Raw genomic sequence first — 19,044 nt, 5'->3', positions numbered from 1 at the left:
TTGAATTGTGTCACCTGGTCTCCCACCAAGGTTGGGCTCTCTTCTTTCCTTATTCGTTTTGTCTTCCCTCACAGTCTATTCCAGCCTCATCACTCCAGAACTAGGGACTTAGGGGAAAGTTCTTGAAGTTTCATTTAGGGACAATCAGGATTTCTGGTGAGGGCACTGAGGAGGGAATCTGAAGTAGGGACAGAAGGAGCTAGCGGCTCCTCCTGGATCCTAGATCCTAGAATCCTAGTTGGAAACACCAGTCCACCCCAGCTCATTTTGCAGGTTGGTGACTTGTCTTTTCAAACTTAGGTCTTCTGACTCTAACTCCAGTCATCTTGCCCCAGCATCATTCTGTAGGTAGAAACTGAAGGGATGAGGGTGTAATCAATCAGTTAACCAACAATGATTAAACATTTACCACATGCTAGTGAGAGTCCCTGCCCTTAAGGAGAGTCTAAGAGGTCAGGGTCATTTTAGGGCTACAATAACTGAGAAACACTCTCTAGATGTCAACTTTTTTTCCAAGCCCGAAGCTCCTCTCTTTTTAATCCAAGATCCCTTTGTTCATTCATGTTCTCTTTACCTCTTACCTGGAGTGTACTGGCCTTCCTGCCTCTAGTCTCTCCTCTTTTCTATCCATTCTTTATGGGGTCCCAAATCAGACCTGCACAGACTTGAATATGATTCTCCTATTCTAGAACTTTTAAGTGGATCCCTTGGCTAGGAATTTCAAATTTCTCAGCTTAGGATTTAAGGTTTTCCCCAATCTGCTTCTTTTGATCTACCTTTCCAAGTTTATTTCACATTACTCTACCTTTCCTTTGTGTTCCTGGCACAAAGGGAGTGATTGATAAGGGCTTTTAAAAAATTTATTCATTTATTCAACCAAGTTAGATTATTAGTTCCCTGAAATTAATATCCCTGCCTCAGTGCAGTGACCAAGGGAGCAGCCCTGCCTGGAATTTACTCCCTCCTTCTATCTGTTCCTTAGACTCCTTCTGTTCCCTCAAGGCTTAGCCCAGGTGCCACCTCTGTCGGTCTTCCTTAAACTCTCCAGGCAAAAGTATTAGCTCCATCCAGAAAATATCCTAGAGTACTCTGGAGTCTCTCCTTTGCTTTGATGTATTTTATTGGGCATTTTGCATCTCTTTGTAGGATCCAAGTACCTGAAGGTAAGGGACTATTTCATTTTTGTCTGTTATGTCTAAATATTCCTGTAATTTTTGTATGTATGGACCACTTAACAAGAATTTGTTGAATTGATTTCTCAATGGGAGAAGGCTTGATCAGCTAGAGGTAAGAAGAAAAAAACTGAGTGATTTGGAGGAGGGCATCTTCCTGGAACCAGAATGAGAATGGACTCATCCTTGGAAGTGACATGGATAGCAAGGATATTAGGAACTGAATTCCTTGGGGGTGGTGGTGGTGGTGGTGGTGGTAGTGGCATGGTTCCCTTTTCTCTTTATGTCTGTGTGCCTCTCTTGGGTGCTGTATCTGGTGAGAGCTGGGCCTGGCTATGACTGGCCAGGTTGTAATGATGGGGATGGGGAAGACTAGGGAAGAAGATGGGGAAGATAGAAAAAGGAGAGAACCTAGGAGGGAGTTGTAGAGGCCACTCCCCTGAGACTGGCCCTAACTAGGCAGGGGTGTGGGGGGGCAGAGATCGCCTTTTCCTGGCAGGGCCCCAGGCCCGAAACCTGAGGAGCTGCTGACGTGCTAGCCCAGTAGGGAAAGAATGGAAGTGGCAGCGAGTTCCAGAGCATGGGAGTCAATGCGGGTGGGGGAGGAGGCTGCTAGGACAGGTGAGGGGGCAGGAGCAGGCAGTGGGGAGAGGGATTGTCAGCCAAGGGAAGAGTGCCCAGGGATGGAGCGGGGGTGGAGTGGGGTGGGCAAGTGCCAGGTGTGTGCAGCACCAGAGACAGGTAGCGTGGGCAGTGCCAGAAATAGACTGTGCCGGGCTGACAGTGCCAGGGTGGGCTGCTCCGGGGAAAGGGGCAGGGCTACCACCCGATGATCTCACTGCAGATCCCCAGGAGGGCGGGGCCACGCCCCAGGACCTCGGCTGCGGTCGCCCGGGGGAGGTAGTCACCTCGAGGACCGGCCGTGCTCACCTCCCCCGGCCCCGACCGAGGAGGAGGAGGAGGAGGAGAAGAAGGAGCGGGGCGAGGTCCGCACCAGCCCCCAGGCCCGGCCCTAGTCGGGGACCGAAGCCCGGGGGCGACCTGTGGACAGGCGGGGCTGGCACTGGACTCTGAGCCGCCCGATCAAGGTCGCGGCCAGGGGTGGAGCTGAGATGGGAGGCGGGGCCTTGGGCGGGACGACGGGTTATTCTGCGCTCTTATAGGTCCGAACGAATTCGGGGCGGAGCCAGACCCAGAGGGCGGGAGAGGAGGCAGGAAGAGCTCTCTTTCGGCATCTTCATAAGGCCTGCACGAGCTTGGGGGGAGGGGCAGGGTCTAGGAGGCGGGGAAACCGGCCCAGCGTCCTTATAGGCCTTAGAGGGCTTGGGGGGCGGTACTGTGGGCAGGACCCGCGTCCGTCCTTTGCTCTCTGGGACCTGGAGGGGCGTTACCGGGGTCGAGGGGCGGGGACAGCTCTATCCTCCACCCGCCGCCGTCCAGGTTTTCAAGGTCTCCGGCTCGGGGACACACAGCTAGATTCATGGCCTGTACTAGGGACTGTGTGGGGAGGCGGGATGCGGAGAGGAAGCTCGAGCAATTGTCAGGACGTGGGGGGCAGGGGCGGAGTCAGTGCCCGGAGAGCCAGGCGCTGAGCCGGGTCCCACCCCCTTGGCCAAGTGCGCATTCTCCGAACGGCGTCGCGACAAGGCCAGCGGCCCGAGGCGAGAGGGGGTGGAACGGGAAACGGTGAAGAGGAGGAGCGGAAGCGGAACTGCGTGTAGACGCCCGCCCCTAGCTCGCGTGCCGCGTTTCTGCGCACGCGCGGTCCCTGATCTTGCGCGGCTCTCGCGCCGGCCTCGAGCTTGCGGTGCTTTGGCCCCCGTCGCTTCCCGCGGCCAGCCATGGCCGGCATCCTGTTCGAGGACATTTTCGATGTGAAGGACATCGACCCCGAGGGCAAGAAGTTTGACCGAGGTGAGGCTCCCCCCGGGGAGGCCCCGCCCCCAGCCGTGCGTCACTGAAGAGGCCCCTTCCCCACATTTCTCTTCAGCCTGAGGAGACTCCCTCCTCCCCGACCAACAGGAGACCCCGCCCCCCGACTCCTCCTTGAACCCTCTCGCCCCTCCCCTGAAGAGACCGGACTCTTCCCCATCTTCCGTTTCCGGGGAGTATCCGAGCAGCTACTTGGGCGCTTACCGTGTGCCGGCTCTGTGCCCCGCGATCTAATGCCGGGCGGGCTCCCGACGGGGACGGGCCAGCCGAGGGAGGGCTCGGGGAGGGGCCTGGGAGCGGAGTCGGCTTCGGGGGCCCCTGAAGTGGGGGGGAGGGGTGACGTGGTCGGACTTGCTTTAGGGAAATTAGTCTGGGGACTGAATGGAGGATGAGCGGGAGTGGGGAGGGACTGGGGCAGGATGACCCCCCCCCCCCAGAGTCCAGGTACAAGGGGATGGGGACACATTGGAGACCTGCTGAAAAGACCAACCGGGCAGGATCCATGAGGATGGGGGAGACGTGGGCATAGCCGGTAGGGAGAGATTGAAGAGGGCTGAAAAAGTGAGGGTGGCAAGGGGGCGGTTAGGATGGAATGGGGTCTCTTGCCACTTCTGTGAACTGGGTGAAGGAGAAGAGAGAGGGAAAAAGATCTGAATGATGAGACAGGGGGAAGAGGGATCTCTCTGAATGAGTGTAAAAGGATTGCTTTGCTGCAGTGAGGGCCCAGATGAGTTATGTAACATGTTTGTACTGGATCCAGTTATTTTGGTTTTGTGGTTTTTCTCCAGCTTTATTCAGCATCACATGAGCAGGAGTGCAGGCAGCCAGTGGTGACAGCAGATCAAAGCTGGGGCTTTTCAGGGCAAGATTGGAGACAGGACAAGGGGGCAAGGGAAGGGGGAGAGGGGACAGCAGAGAGGTGAACTGGTTCAGTGAGGTGAAGATGGGGAACAGAGGAGAATGTAGTCATTGCAAGGCCCAGGAGAGAACTGGGGGGTGTGGGATTGGAACAGGAGTAGAGGAATATTGATGTATGCACATGTGATGGTGGGGAGATCATCTTAGGGAAGGTCATCTTAGTGAAATCAAGAGGGGGAGAAAGTACCCATAGTGTGGCAGAGAGGGGAAAGGGCTGTGAGGTCAAAGAACAGGCAATTGAATCTTCCTGTCATTCTGGGGAAGGAAGACTTGGGAAAGGGGAAGGAGTAGAATCACTCAGTCATCAAGCACTAATTAACATTTTGATGTTCCAAGGACTGTGCTAAGTGCAGGATGTATGGAGAAAAAGGGAAACTGGTCACTGTCTGCTAGGAGCTTACATTTAATGGAGACAACATGTACCTAAATAGGCTCATGTGTACCAGACAGGCACTGTGGGGATGCCCTCCAGGACTCTGTCCCAGTTCCTTTTCTCTTTTTTCTTTATGCCTTCTCATGTGTTTCTTTATGCCTTCTCAACATAAGACTGTGTTGTCTTATTGTCCCTGCACAGATGACTCCTGGAGATGTACTGGTCCAGGACCAGTATACTGGTCCTATATACTGGACCTGGATCTAATCCTGGTCTTTCTCCTGATTTCGCATCCTGCATCCTACCAACTGCCTGTTGGATGTTTTGAACTGGCTATATCTAGGCATCTCTGACTTTAATGTGTCCAAAACAACTCACTGTCTTTCCACTCAAAGCTGCCCTTCTTCTGGACTTCCCTGTTGCATCACCTACGTTCACAATCTCGTCATCATTCTCAGTCCTCATACATTCTCACTGTCCCCACAGACTGGGACAGTTTCCAAATCTTGTTTCTTTTTCTACAACATCTTTTGGCTGAATCTCTCAGTCAGTCAGGAAACACGTAATAAAAACCAAACTCCTGGGATACAAAAGGAGACTAAAGCCACTCTTCCCTTTGCTCACACAGTCAGTACCCAAGTTTAGGCCCTCATCACCAACAGCCTGCTAACAAGTCTCCTTGCATTGGTTTCTCCTCTAACGTCTGTCCTCAGTGATTTTCCTAAAACAGCCTGAGCAGATCTTTGCACTCATTATATGAACCTTGTTTAGCATTTAAAGCTCCTTGTAGCCTGGCCACTCCCTATTCTTCTTAACCTTCACTCAGCCATGCTAACCTACCTGTCCCTGACACACCATCCTCTATCTCCCTGTCATTCTTGAAATGCTTTCCCTCCTGCTTCCAAGAACTCATGACTTCCTTCAAGATTCAACTTGAGTGTTTCAGGAGCTGTGCAGAAGGCTTTCTGGGTCCTCTCAGCTGCCAGGGCCTTCTCTGAGGATGGATCGCTTAAGGGAAGACTGGGTTATCTTAGGTAGCCCATGTATTTATCATGTGTCTGTTCCTCTTTGTTTCTTTGTCATCTTCTCTGGTAGAGTGTCCGTTCCCTGAGGGTTGTTACTGGTTTTGCTTTTTCTTTGTATCCTCAGCACCTAGCACAGGATGTCTCACATTCATTTAATAAATGTTTGTTGGTGGATTGTTTCACCCTCCCAGAAGAGACTTTCCTTCCAGAGGAGACCTCTCTACATTCTCATCCTCTCCCACCTACATGTGCTGAGATGTTTCACTTTCTTCCCCATTGACCTAGGGCATCTTCTGCTTCCCTTCTCTCCCTCAGAGGTTCCCCCCTCCATAATACATCTATGCTCAGTATTAATTGACCCTCATTCTTACTGCTTTTTCAAAGGCATTTTCCTCCCACTGAGATCACCATCCCCCTTTCCACCAAATGCAGAGACATTTCTTCCCCTACCTCCTACATAGCCTCTCAAGACAAAACATACACACACACACACACACACACACACACACACACACGATCTTCCTTTGATATCTTACACTGCTCCCCCCAACTCATAAGATGCTCTCTTCCTTTATCCCTAATCCCTATACACACATCTCTTCTTGTTAGAACTACTTCCACACTATCCACATCCATCCATTTGCCATTTCTGGGGAAGATGCCCTCTGCCCCCCAGCATCAGCGTGCACTACCGTGTCTGGGGATCCTGTTCTGCTCCTGTCAGATACTCTAGAAGGATGCTTCCCTATTGGCCATTTCACAGCAGCAGCAGGAATCCTTTGATTTAGCCTGCTCATTTAACATATATGGAAACAGTCCAAGTTTTCTGGGGGAGAGGACATGATTGTCCCTAACTCACAGTGAATCAGTGGTAGACGGTGAATCAGAAACCAGAGGTTTGGTCGTCCTTTGTTATCTCCCCTTGCTTTCACAAGCATCTCTCCTATAATCATTTCTGTCTTGTCCTTAGTGTCCCGCTTGCACTGTGAGAGTGAGTCCTTCAAGATGGACCTCATCTTAGATGTTAACATCCAGATCTATCCTGTGGACTTGGGTAAGTGTTTGATGGAGGACACAACCAGACAGTCTGCTGGTCTTTCTGGTGTTGTTGGGGACTGTTGCGGATTGAAAATGGTTCGGGTTCTATACACAGACACCATCAACAAAAACAAGCATTGCAGAACAAAATCAGAAGGAAAAGATTGTACTGGAAGCTATAAACATTATTATTACAACTGAAAAATAACAAAAATGCCCCCTTTGCTTGTGTCATCCCTTGAGTCCCTTTTGGATTTCATGTAGTTCTCAAAAGAAACACATGGTGAGTAATCACCTGAAACTTGCTTGGCCTCTCTAAGCTGAGAAGCACAGGAGCCCAGAGGTGCTACCTTACACACATGAAATGGGCATAGGAGGTTAAAAAGGACACCTCTTGTTGGAGGGCCTGTGGCCAAGGAGGCACGCTGTCACACTGATGAGAGAATAGTGCATTGGCAGAATTCTTTGGAGAGCAGGACAGCCTAGTCCAGGAGCCACAGAATTGTTTGTGTTTGGTGATTGGTTTGTGCAAGGACTGGGCTGCTGAAAGAAGACGTGTAGCACTTACGCATCTACAGTGGCAGAATTGGCAAGAGACCACATAGTCAGCAGTTGAGGGATGGCTAAACCATGGGTGGTGAATGAACATGAGATTCTTGTGCCATCAAAAATGACAGGTAGGAAGCATGCAGAGAAATATATGGAGACCTAGGAAGTGATATGATAATAATTCAGCTAAGATTTAAGTTCCTGCTCTATTCAAGGCTTTGGGTCAGGTAGTGAGGGCTACAGAGGTAATAAGGTATAGTTCCTGCCCTCCAAGTGCTTGCCTTCTGCTGAGGAGGAGAGAAGGATAAGGATGAAGTAGTGATAGATACATATAATACCAAGAACAAAATGCTGAAGGCAAAGGACGGATCCAGATAAAAAGTACTCTAGGAGCATTTCACCAACAAGAGAGGGCATCAGGGACCATTTTATGGAGGTGGCAGTGGTGACAGCCTTAGAGTGGAACCTTGAAGTAAGAAAAAATCTGAAAGACCATGATGAGGAAGAAGAGGAGGCAGAGTCCTGTACTCCAGGACTAAGGGAATGTTTAGGATGGGTCATGGAACATAGTCTGGTGTGACAGGAACATGATGGATTGTGGGAGTGGAAGGGGGAAAGGGAGGATAATGTGAAATGAGGCTTCCAGAAGGGAGGCTGATGCCAAATGATGGCAGGCCTTGAATCCCAGGCTAAAGAATTGGTATTTTTTCCTGTAGGGTGCTTAAGCTTCTTGATGTTTCCTTTGCTGTCTGGAAAAACCTTTGTATCCCTTCTCAGAATCATATTTTTAAATGGATAAAATAAAAAGGAAAGCAATAATATTGAAAGAGCTTTGTGTGTCTATGTATATGTGTGTGTGTGTGTATATGCGTATACGCGTGTATATCTGTCTATAAAACTAGCCCATGTTAAGAAATCATGCTATAGGCCCTAGCGAGTTACTGCAGGTGTTTGAGCAGGGCTGTAGAAGCCATGGGTTGGAGAAGAGAAAGGCTAGAAGCAGCAGGACCACCATCCATAATGGCATGAGCTAGACTGGAGGCTTCAGGGTAAAGCCAGTTTGCAGCGAACTGAGTGAAGAAAGACCAGTGAGAATGACAAAATGTACACTCTGACTCTTCACAAAATCTCTTGTTGATTTTTTCAGGTGACAAGTTCCGATTGGTGATAGCTAGCACCTTGTATGAAGATGGGACCCTGGACGATGGGGAGTATAATCCCACAGATGACCGGCCATCCAGGTGAGGGATCAGGAAAGAGAAGGTACCCTGCCAGGGTTTTTTAACTTTAATCTGATTTGAAGTGACTTCCTTGATGATATTCTCTAAGGACAATAGGTACTAGCTTTGGACACCTGGTGCTTAGAAGGGCCTGAGGCACCAGAAGGAGATCATACCTCCTTTGTCTGCTACATGTAGGAGCTCAGTCTATAAGTATTTATGGGGTTTCTCCTCTGCCCAGCTCTGGTGGCTTCTGCCATTTCCTGCACCTGGGGATATTTGCAGGTGGGAGAGAGGGACCCAAGAAGTGTATGCCTTTTACTCCCCAGGGCTGACCAGTTTGAGTATGTGATGTATGGGAAGGTATATAGAATCGAGGGGGACGAGACCTCCACAGAAGCAGCTACTCGTCTGTAAGTACTTTCATTCATGTAAGAGACTAACTGTTCTATTTCCTGGAGAAGAGACAGGCTGCCAGACCTTGTGCTTGGGCCACAGACATGACTGTCAGATGGGATGGGGGTAAAAGTGGGCTCATAGTACCTTCTGGGGCTCTATTTACCTCATGGACCAGAGGGTGGATGTGACATTTTTGGTGACCTCTAGAGCCTATGCTTAGAACCTGTCCTCTTCTCGGGGAGGTCAAGGGGCTTCCTCCTAGCCTCCTTGGCTGCCATATGCTTTGGTTTCCTGTTCCTGGCTCAAGCTTCCAAGAACGTAGAGTTGCTTTGAAGGCCGGGCTGACTTGAGTGCCATCCTCTTGCTTTAGCTCTGCCTATGTGTCTTATGGGGGGCTGCTCATGAGACTCCAGGGAGATGCCAACAACTTGCACGGCTTTGAAGTGGACTCTCGCGTTTACCTCCTGATGAAGAAGCTGGCTTTCTGAGCTGCCCAGAGCCTTTGCCATCCTCCCCTTTCCTGTTTTGTGGGACCTGGTCTGGGCATTGCTGCCCCCTGAGAGCTGCTCCAGCGTGAGGAGTGCTGGCTGTGGAAGGGCCACTCCAGAGAACTGGAGGAATCCATTCTTCACCTGATGGACTTGGGATCCCCTTCAGTTGGTCTGAACTAAGTGGGAAACTGGCTGTTGGTCCCTGCTTGGGACCTCATCGGATGAGCTCAGGTTGAGCTTTCAGATACTTTGTTTGATGACTCAATTAAACTGTGCTTTTTTGTATCTGTCTCTCTTCTTGTTCTACTGTCCACCTGGAAATTGTCTTTTCAGGTTCTTCTGAAGTTTTTTATGCATCTGAACTAAGGCTGGGCGGTGGTGTGTCTGGCCAGGCCTTACTCGACACTCAGGGCTGACTCCTTGGGGTCACCCTCAGCTAGTTGGCCTCGGTATTTATCCCGTGCTGCTGTGCTCATGGCCTCTGGAGTTACCTCTGAGGATAGTACAGGGCATATGGGTGAGGGGATCTATGGAATCTTTCCAGCACTTGCTTCCCAGGTCTAGGCAGTCTGTTCAATTCTTGCAGAAGAGTCATCTGCATAGCCTGGAGAGATTTGAGTGTGTGTATGCGCATGTGTATGAGATCATGAGTGGAGGCTTTCAGATATGGTTGTGTCTAGGGACAGTGGGAATGTGGGGGAGGATTTAGTGGTTGGGAATGCAGATGTGGGAGGAAGTCTCCATTTCTAGGGTCTGAAGGAGGGAGGGACTGAGGAGGGAAAGTAACTGTCAGTGACATTTGCCACCCAGTGATAACTGAACAAGGAGAGGGAGCTGCTGTGAGCACCATCAGGGGACCAGCAACACCACTGAGGCTCATCTTGGTCCCGTTGCTCCAGAACATTGTGTCCTTCTAACTTTCATGACTTAGCGTGTGCTGGGAGAACTTTGGGAAATGGCTGCGGGCTAGGTGAGGCCTGAAGTTGCCTGAGAATCCTGGTTTTCTTTCTGAATGAAGCAAGCTCAGGAGCCTGCAGGTCTCCTGAGGAATTCTGGGCAGCCCCAGAGGGCATATCCAGGAGCTGACCTTTTGAAGCTGTTTGACCCCAGGAGTTGGCTTCCCTCCGATACTGCCTGGGGTGTTTCCTTCCCTGTCATTTTCAGGTCTGTGAAGAAGGTGTTAAGAATGGGATTTAGGGAAATAGGCTGAAAGTGAATGAGCCCTGCCGGAAGAAAGGGAAGAGATTTCTGTTGGTTTCTCACTGTGGGGGGGATGAAAGGGGAAGGGAGGGTGGTAGGGAATGGGGATGAATGTCTGGAAATCTCAGCAGCTTTCTGAAGCCTTAAATGTGAGAAGAATGGGAGTGGATTCAGTCTGGATGGAGGGAGAAGAATTCCGTGTTCTCCAGAAATGTAGAGGACTAGAAGGTCAGATTGCCTCTGCAGGCAGTTGGGACAGTCCGCGTGAATGAACTGTTGAATGTCTTGACAGCGAAACTGGGCCTGGCATGTCAGAGGGAAGAAAGGCGCTCCTTTTCGGCTCTTTGGCTTGGCAGGGGTCCAGAAGTCAGCTGGGTTTGGGGACTGGGGTAGTCTGGACTAGAAAGGTCTTTTTCTTTACATAAGTGAAGGGGCTGTTGGTCCTGAGCTATGTCGGTCAACCTTGGGTCTCCACTCGAAGCTTTCTGGAGTTTATGTTCATCACCCTGAACCGTGTGGTACTTGGGCTCTGTTTGTATCTGGGTGTTGACTCATTTCTAGTCTATTATTGCTTTTCATCCGGTTTCCACTGAAGTAAATTGCAGGAACTTTCTTACTCTTTCCTCCCTCACTTGAGCAGGCTAACTTTTCTGTGCATGCAGAAAACTCACTTCTTTGGAATCAGGCCTGTGTGACCAACCTCATTGACACCATGGTACCAACCTTGGTGGCTTCATGGATTCTGCCCCTCCCTGATTGTCAGGATTTTTCTGGGAAGGTAGAGGTGGCAGCTCTGAGACAGTCTCATAATAGGCTTCATTTTTCACTCACTAAGTGTGATTTTCCTTGACCTGAAACTCTTTGTGGGGTGGAATGTTTTCCGCATCCTCATTTAGTTGAGCCATGCGGGGCCCACTAGGCATTAAGGCATTTGTGATAGCACCGTGACTGCCATCCTGAATGCCTGGCATTTGTGCCCTTTGGCCCTTACCTGCCCCGACAGAAAGGGACTCTGGAGGTTACACGTTGTCCTTGCAGATAAGGCCTCAGTCTGGGTAGAGCACCAAGGCACCCGCCTCTCCCCCCCCACCCCGCCCCCAGCTTTGGAGACTCAGTTTGCCTTCTCTTGGGGAAGATGAGAGCCGCATTCCAGAGAGATTCCATTGGAAAGCTTCTGGGGCCCTTGGCCTTGGGGATCTCCCTGTTTTACCCTGGGACCTTGCCTCATTGCTTCCTGGACAAGCCCTCACTGGAAAAGAATGCATAATAGACAGTAGAGAACCCTGGACTAGAGTTGGAAAACCTGTGACCTTGGGGGTGAGGGGGACAGGTGTTGCTCTCTGGGTCTTAGTCTGTTCATCTTTAAAATAAATTGCTCTAAATCGATTAGGTCCCTTGCAGTTCTGATAGCCTGTTACCCTGTGATTCGTTATCTGATGCTCAGCAGAGTTTTACATTAAGCCCACAGAGCTCCTCTTTAGTCACTTAGGGCTTCTGGGAAATAGGGCATAGACTCTACCTCCCACTGTGGTGTGCTCCAGAGTGGTGGGCAGGGCAGCTTCCTGCACTTCTCCCCGCCTCCACGGGAGGGAAGTAGGAGCTTGGACCTGGTGAAATTTCCCCTCCAAGGCTGGCTGTTTGCTCAGCTGTGCTAGCCAGATCTTGGCTTCCCTGGGGCTGTCTCTAAACCTTAGCTGAGGTGTGAGGTTCCCCTGGGCTTCCTGTCAGCTTTCAGGGAGCCCACTGCTCCCTACTATAAGGACAGCGCACTGTGCACTGCTTGACTTCGGCCCTCACTTTTCCTTGTTTTTTCAGGCGTGTGTGTGTGTGTGTGTGTGTGTGTAGCATACATTTCAGAAGCCTGCCATAGTGAGGGATACTACTCATAGTCTGTCCTGAGAGAATAGTCTCCCTGGCAGAAGGCAGTGGAGGCTAGAAGGCTGGTGTCCAGATTTCAGCTTGGAGCAAAGGCTCCTGCCTTTTGCATTTCCCGGTGAGCTGCTGGCAAAGGCAGCCTTTACATGATGGTTATGGGTGAAGCGGAGGGGACCAGGAAAGGGGGCCAGGTGTGGAGAGATGAACCAAAGGTTCCAGGAGAACCAGCTTTTCTGACAAATATTATTTATCTGCTTAAAAAAATATTTTCTGAAATTGTACAGTGAAAAATGTTCCCTTTCCATCCATGTGGCATGAGAAGGCTTCCAGGAGGGATCATGGAGAGGCCTCCCAGCCCTGGCTCCCTTCCCTTGGGCTCCTGAGAGTTCAGTGGGCGTGGGCTGTGGAGCTTAGACCCCAACACTGGAGCAGGCCAGGGCTGAGGCTGTCCTGGTCAGCTCCCAGGAGGACCTTTTCAGACTGTGGGACTTAGGTAGGGGATGAAGTGGCCATGCCCTGAGTGTCCTGCATGTCCTTAGTCTTATCCTGGGAGTGATAAGGCTGAAGGCAGCAGATTGTAGAAGAAACTGAGTTACCTGGGCCTGTGGCTGAGGGGGGAGTAGAAGGGATGTGAGGCCTGGGGGGAGAGGTCAGGAGGGTGGTTGAGGGAGAGGAGAGCACATGGTGTCCAATAGGAGGAACGCTTGGAGGAGTAATCAGTCCAGATGAGGGAGTGGGGGATTGGAGGGTTACATCTAGAGTTCCAGGGGGCTTGTTTGAGCTTTCCAGAGTATTGACTGAGGGTACAGGAGAGATACCATGGCTTCTGTTTGAGGGTCCAAGAGTCATGTTCAAGTATACAGGGGCTTTGTTCAGGGGGCTTGCTGTGTGGTTCAGCAATCCAGGAATTCTGCTCAGGGGTCTGAAGGCCCTCGTGGGAGCTTCTGTGTCTTTGGCTGAGCTCCCAGGGCCCCCTTCCAGTGATGCAGGGGTCTTGTCTTTGAGCCCAGAGGTTGTCCTGATGACAGGGACAGAGCCGCTGCCTGTAGCTGCTGTGGCAGTCTGATCTTCCTGCCTGGCACAGAGGATGGGTCTCAGTGCATGCAGCAGGAAACGCACCTTTCCTCTGAGAAGCTGCTGAAAGCTCAGGAAGATGGCCGTGGGCTCCCTGTGAACTGCAGTCTGGCCCTTTGGGAGAGACTGGGGGCAGAGGAGGGGCCCAAGGCCAGAGATCATGTCTCTGGCAAGGGCAGGGGGTTAGGAAGAACAGCATGGCCCACCCAACACCTGTCTCCCACTACTGGATGGTCCAGTTGGTCCAGGGAAGAGCATTCCCATGGATGCCTTGATCTAGGCCTTACCGTGGTTCCCAGGAGGCCTTGCAGAGCTCCGAGGAGGATGCGTGCCTGGGCTGAGAGCTGCCCTAGCAGGGAGGAGAGGCAGCTGGGGCTCAGCTGTCTGCGGGCCGCAATCACACCTTCCAGCAATAAGGTCACAGCTCCAAGGACCTCCTGCCCCTTGGTCTGCTCCTGGGTAAGAAAGGTGGGGCAGGAAGATCATGTTGAAGTGGGCAGGATACTTTTAGGATAAAGGTCACATAATCTCCCGTCTGTGGTGTTTCCTGACCATTGAGGCTGCTCATCTATTCTTGGACAGCTCCCGTCCCAGCTTACCCTCCAGAATAGTCCAAGATCTCCTTTGACAGCCCCTATAATAGCCGAGGCTTGCTCCAGCCCAGAATGGTTGGTCTTCCCAGATGGTCTGTATCTGACTGTGGTACCCCCAACTGTGCACAGTCTGACCAGGGCAGGGGACTTTGTGTATCTCTTCCCTCCATCATGACATTGGTGGGATGAAATCTCTGGCAGGTCCCACCAGATGCAAAGTAGACTAAGCACAGGCTTCAGAGTTAGAACTTCTGGGTTCGGATCCCACCCTAGTTTCTTACCACATGTGTGACCACAGACAAATCATCTTACCTTCTGGATCTGTTTTCGCATGTGTAAAATGAGGAGACTGGCCTGGTTGGGAAGGTCTGGGAGGCCCTTCTGGCTCTCCATCTGTGATCCTCTCTAACCAGCCCAGATGAACTGACAGAGGCTCCTAACTAGAAAACTGGTGGCCAAACGAGGCAGTTTGGAGCCCCTCCCTTTATAAAAGTATTTCCTAAGACATGGAGGGAGGACCCACACCAGTCAGTCAGTCAGTCAGTCAGCAAGCACTTCTTAAGTGTATCTCTGGGCCAGGCACTTCACCCAGTGCTAGGAATATAAGAAAGAACAAACACTTATTTCTACCTTCAAGGTGCTTATAATGGGGAAAGATAAGTAGCAGCCACATCCCATTAATGGCTCCTAGAAAGCTTGTAGTCACACACAGTCTTTTCAATGAGAACTTTTCCAAAATCAGCAGCAGAAATTCCAAATTAAGAACAGGAGGGGTGTTGTGGGCAGGGCTTGGGTACAGTACCAGTATGACACTGTGCTAGTTTACTCAATCCTTAACCTAAATTGGGGACTCAATTGCCCGTGTTTTAAATCGCTCCGAGTAAGATGGGGCTTTAGGGGTCCCCTTCACCTCCTCAGAGGAGGTGTGAGGCTTCCCAGACTTCATTAACTTTCTGGGAAGCCTCCTGCGCTTTATCAGCAGTTTCCTTTCCCATTTTGTAGGCTGATCCAGGTTCTGAGGGATCTGTGACTGGATGTTTCAGCTGTTCAGGAAATGGGAAGCTAGCTGAGATGAGCCCAGAATGTAGGCTCTCGACTGTGTCATCCTTCAGGGATGGATGGCCCTGTCATCTTGTATACTTTTTTTATTTTATTAATAACTCGGATGAAGCTGGATGATTTTCCAATTTGTGAATGACCCAGAGTTGGAAGGGATTCCCAATACCATAGATGCCAGACTTCCAAATTCAGACTTATCCTAGTAGGCTGTCACAATGGACCAAGATCGACAATGAGACAGGGACAAAGGTGAAAGGCTCATGGCTACAGGGTTTGGGGAAGTGAGCCCAAGGACCTTAGGGGTGGTCTCTCACCGTCTTTACCCTCCATTCCCGAAGGCTGAAGTCCACGGTGGGCAGCAGGACAGGTATGGGCAGAGGATTGAGGTCCGAGCAGTGACTCTGTGAATCAGGAGTGTGGGTGTTGAGTCAGGGCTGTCCGAGGTGGCGGGCCTCAGAGGAGGTAGGGCACACAGGTCCATGTGGGGGAGTAGGGATGGTGTCAGGGGAGGGTCACCCTGGAGTCTTACCAGTCTGCTATGTAAGGCAGCAGAGTCTCGGAGCAGCTTGTTGAAGAGTCTGGGGTCACAGACTGGAGCAGGGCTGGTCAGGGTGAGGGTTAATCTTGACATGAGGAGGAACATGGTCACAACAAGCAGCTCTGGCATGAGGAGGAGAGTCAGAGGAGATTAGTTGGAATGAACACAGATGGAGCTGCCAGCATGAGGAGGGTGGAAGGGATTTGAAACCGCAGAACCCGTGTTCAAATCCTTACCCTGCCACTCATTCACTATATGATGCTGGGCAAGTTGTTCCCCCCGTAAACCTCAGTTTCCTCGTCTGTAAAACGAAGATGACAATATTCTGTATACTCCCTATATTGAAAGGCAAGTGCCTTGTAAATTTTGGCGCTATAAAAATAGGAGCTATTATTAGTCTGGAGATGGTCCAGAAATTCCTGTTCTAAATGCAGGCCCGCCGTCCAAAGAAGCTCCAAACCCTAATTCCCAGGAGGATTTAGAGACTGCAGATGCCTTGAAGTGTCATCCCTTCCCCCCCTCCCCCCATGGTGGTCCACTCACCAGTCAGCTCCATGCTGTGCAGGCGGGCTGCTGGGGAGGCTCCCTGTGTGGGGCCTTCTCCCCTGGGCTCTGCCTGAGGCCATGGAGGCGGCTGGGTGTAGTGGGCTGCTGTCACCTGGGGGAGATGGACTGGGGTCTGGCTTCCTGACCAGCTCCGAGCTGTGGGGGCAACAGAATCGGTCATTGGGTCAGGCCTTGGGGTTATTTCGTGTGGTATATCTCAGGGAGTTTTCCTCCTACTTTGGCTGGAGGTGAGGATGGGTTTGGGGATGGGGATGGGGGTGGGGTAAGGGTGGGTGAAAGAGGCAGGCTCTACCCAGAGGAGAACAGCTGCTGGCTTCGCCTCCAGCAATGCTCAGCCCCAGAGCGCTGGCTTTAGTTGGAGGGTGGGGGTGGTGTGAATGAACCGGGATCCAGGGTTCCAATGGGGGGGCATCAGAGGGGGCACCTGGTAGTTACTGAGCCCTGGAGGCCGGAGAGCACCAGAAAGTTATGGGGAGATTAGAGAGGGCTGCCAACTGAATTAATTTTCTTCCTTTCTGTATATTCACTTAGAGCCGCTTGGATCTTTTTCTTTTCTCCTCACTTGTCTCTTGCGATCTGTGGTTCCTAAGCAGGCCAGCCTGGACCTTAGAGTTGGGCAGGCTGGAGATCTTGCCGTGGCCCTGAGGCTCTGGGCTTCTTGACTTCCAGGATTTAGGTTCCCAAAGGGTAGGATCATGTCCCCCTTCTGGGGCTAATTGTGGCCCAGACACTTCCAAGCCTGTTCCTTCCTCCCTGCCCCCAGCAGGCCCCTTTCCATACCCTCACAGGACCCCCCACATGGCTTCCTCTTTTCACAAGTTGTGCAAAGAGGTCTGCACCTGATTCAATATTGGGATTTCCTGTAAGTCTGTCAACAGGACTGGACCCTCCCCCCTTTTACCTTCAACTCCCCTGCCTTGTCTTTCTCCCCCCAGATCCCCAGGCCCTGAAATCATTCTTAGATTGGATGGAGGCAGGTCAGGAAAGTGATGGGGAGATTCACATTCATCCTGAGAAACCCCTGCCCTCCAGCGATAGGGTTCTAGGCTGGTTAGCCTCATCATCTTTCATTCCTCTTCTTTCTTACCTCTGTAGGGCTATACCCCTTCATAGCTCCCTATGATGAACTGCCTTAGGAACAAGGCCTCCTACTCTCCTACTCTCCCCCGCACCCCACCCCCTACTCCAGCTCTGACTCCAGCCTGCTCCTCCCATTCTGGGAAGAGACTCCAGGCTTCCTGACAAAGGTCAGTGGCTGGAGGATCCAGTGTAGCTGCCCTTCCCCCAGCTGGGAGCCTAGTGTCTCCTCCCTGCCCCTCCAACTCCCAGCTACAAGCACCACCTCCCCCAGCCCCCATGCCCACACTCACCAGGTGGAGAAGAGCCCGAGGGTCCAGGTGCTTTGAAGATGGCACAGCAGGGCGCCCAGGGTTCTGGGGCCCAGCCCTTCCAAAGCAGTAGGGTCAATTGCCTGTCCTGGTCACTCCTGCCCAATCAGAGCAAGGAGCCACCCAAGCACTGCCTGGGGCCCCCGGATGTGACGCCCTCCTCTTCCCGCCCACTCTGGACCCATAGCCCCTAGGCTGCACCTTGGTCCACTCTCCCAGAGTAGCCCCTCCACCAACTCACAGACTGGAGAGAGCATTCTGTTCAGTTGAATTTGGGGGCTCCTCTCCAGGAAATGGCCTAGGAAGGGAATGGGGACGGGTGGAACCCAAGACTTCTCCTGGGATGGTTCTGACAAGAAGATCCCCCCCTGCCCCTCCCCCCCATGGGGACTGAGCTTGAGATCTCACTGATAGAGGTGAACTCCTTATGCCTGTTCAGGTCAACACCTTTTCTGCTGGGAATTCCTAGAGAACACTCAGAAATTCAGCCATAGTTAGCAAGGGGCAGAGGCGAGACCTGAACCCAGATCTTTCTGCATCTGAGGCCAAGTCTCTATCTACTAAGCTGTGCTGCATCTCAAAAAACACTATGGGCTTGTCTTGGTTTGGGAAATTCCATGTTTCTCTCCCTCTCTCCTGTCTCTCTTTTTCTCTTTCTCCTCTCTTTCTTTTTTCTTTTCTGTTTGTCTGTCTGTCTCTCTTCTCTGTCCCTCTCCTCTCTCTTCCCTTTCTTTTTTTCTCTGTTGTCTCTATCTCTCTCCTCACTGTCTCTGTCTGTCTCTCTTCTAACTCACCTCATGCTATCTCTTCCCCATGAATGACCTTTGTTAATGACATCCTTTGATGGGATACCTTGTTCCCTGATACTCTTTCTGTACTGGCTTCCCAGAACTCCTCCACTATTCCTCATTTCTCTCTCTTTTTTTACACTCTCCACCAATTGGAGGTTCATTGTATTAGAAAATGATCCTGTTAGGAGACCACGCTGAGGCAAAGCAGTGCAGATGTGTTTGGGGCACAGTGGGTTAGGAGGGAAAAGGTACGTACCCTTCCATGTGTTGATTGCTTTGGGCAGCTGACATTCCCTTCTTTTTGTCCCTCCTGTCTCCTCTCTGTTCCCTTCTTCCTCATCTCTTGCTGAATCTACTTCCTCCTGCTCCACACACCTTCCCCTCTGAGATAACTGGCATCATTCTGTTTGTGTCCAGGGTGTAAAGAACTTTCAGGTTGTCTCACCATTAGAATGGGGGCTCATTTAGGGGAGGGGTAGTGTTTGCTTCCCTTTGCTCATCTCAGATGCTCAGCATAGTGTCTGACCTAAAGACCTTGCTGATGTGACAGAGGAAGTAACTAGGTCTGGGTGTATGTAGGCTGGGAAAGACTGCTGGTGAAGCTCCTCTGTTAGAGAACAACTCTAAAAAATCCCATGAGCTCTGAGCTCCAGAGAGTTGGTTGTTAAATTTTCAGTGTGAGCATTTACATCTCAGAAATAGTCTAGTAGTACAAATGGGGTCTTGATGGATTATTTTGTTGATTATCTAGATTTAAGAAAGTGATGGATAACATGTTACTTATGCAGATGTTACTTATGCAAACTTTAAAGGTGTTGTAGTTCTATTGTGGAGAGCTGGTT

General features: G+C 51.1%; 2 protein-coding genes across 3 annotated transcripts; one reads left to right on the top strand and one right to left on the bottom strand.

Annotated features, from left to right (window-relative positions):
• Nucleotides 1–2,024: 2,024 nt before the first annotated feature.
• POLR2H (RNA polymerase II, I and III subunit H) lies at nt 2,025–9,402 on the top strand. The gene is made up of 5 exons (XM_072640441.1): nt 2,025–3,086; nt 6,391–6,474; nt 8,155–8,248; nt 8,557–8,640; nt 8,997–9,402. The coding sequence occupies exons 1-5, from the start codon at nt 3,014–3,016 to the stop codon at nt 9,112–9,114; spliced, it is 453 nt and encodes a 150-aa protein (XP_072496542.1). The 5' UTR covers nt 2,025–3,013; the 3' UTR covers nt 9,115–9,402.
• A 3,015-nt stretch (nt 9,403–12,417) lies between these two features.
• Nucleotides 12,418–18,270, bottom strand: THPO (thrombopoietin). 2 transcript variants are annotated; one of them, XM_072640438.1, is made up of 6 exons: nt 17,394–18,270; nt 16,000–16,158; nt 15,448–15,578; nt 15,233–15,319; nt 13,554–13,721; nt 12,418–13,392 (listed from the first exon to the last, which is right to left on the bottom strand). In XM_072640438.1, the coding sequence occupies exons 2-6, from the start codon at nt 16,010–16,012 to the stop codon at nt 12,682–12,684; spliced, it is 1,110 nt and encodes a 369-aa protein (XP_072496539.1). In that variant the 5' UTR covers nt 16,013–16,158; nt 17,394–18,270; the 3' UTR covers nt 12,418–12,681. The 2 variants fall into 2 exon arrangements, with proteins under 2 accessions (XP_072496539.1, XP_072496538.1); XM_072640437.1 differs by lacking the exon at nt 17,394–18,270 and having other exon boundaries at nt 16,000–16,264.
• Nucleotides 18,271–19,044: the final 774 nt, after the last annotated feature.

This window comes from Notamacropus eugenii, chromosome 2, assembly GCF_028372415.1.
Source record: "Notamacropus eugenii isolate mMacEug1 chromosome 2, mMacEug1.pri_v2, whole genome shotgun sequence".
Taxonomy (NCBI): domain Eukaryota; kingdom Metazoa; phylum Chordata; class Mammalia; order Diprotodontia; family Macropodidae; genus Notamacropus; species Notamacropus eugenii.
This window is presented reverse-complemented; position numbering and strand designations above follow the sequence as displayed.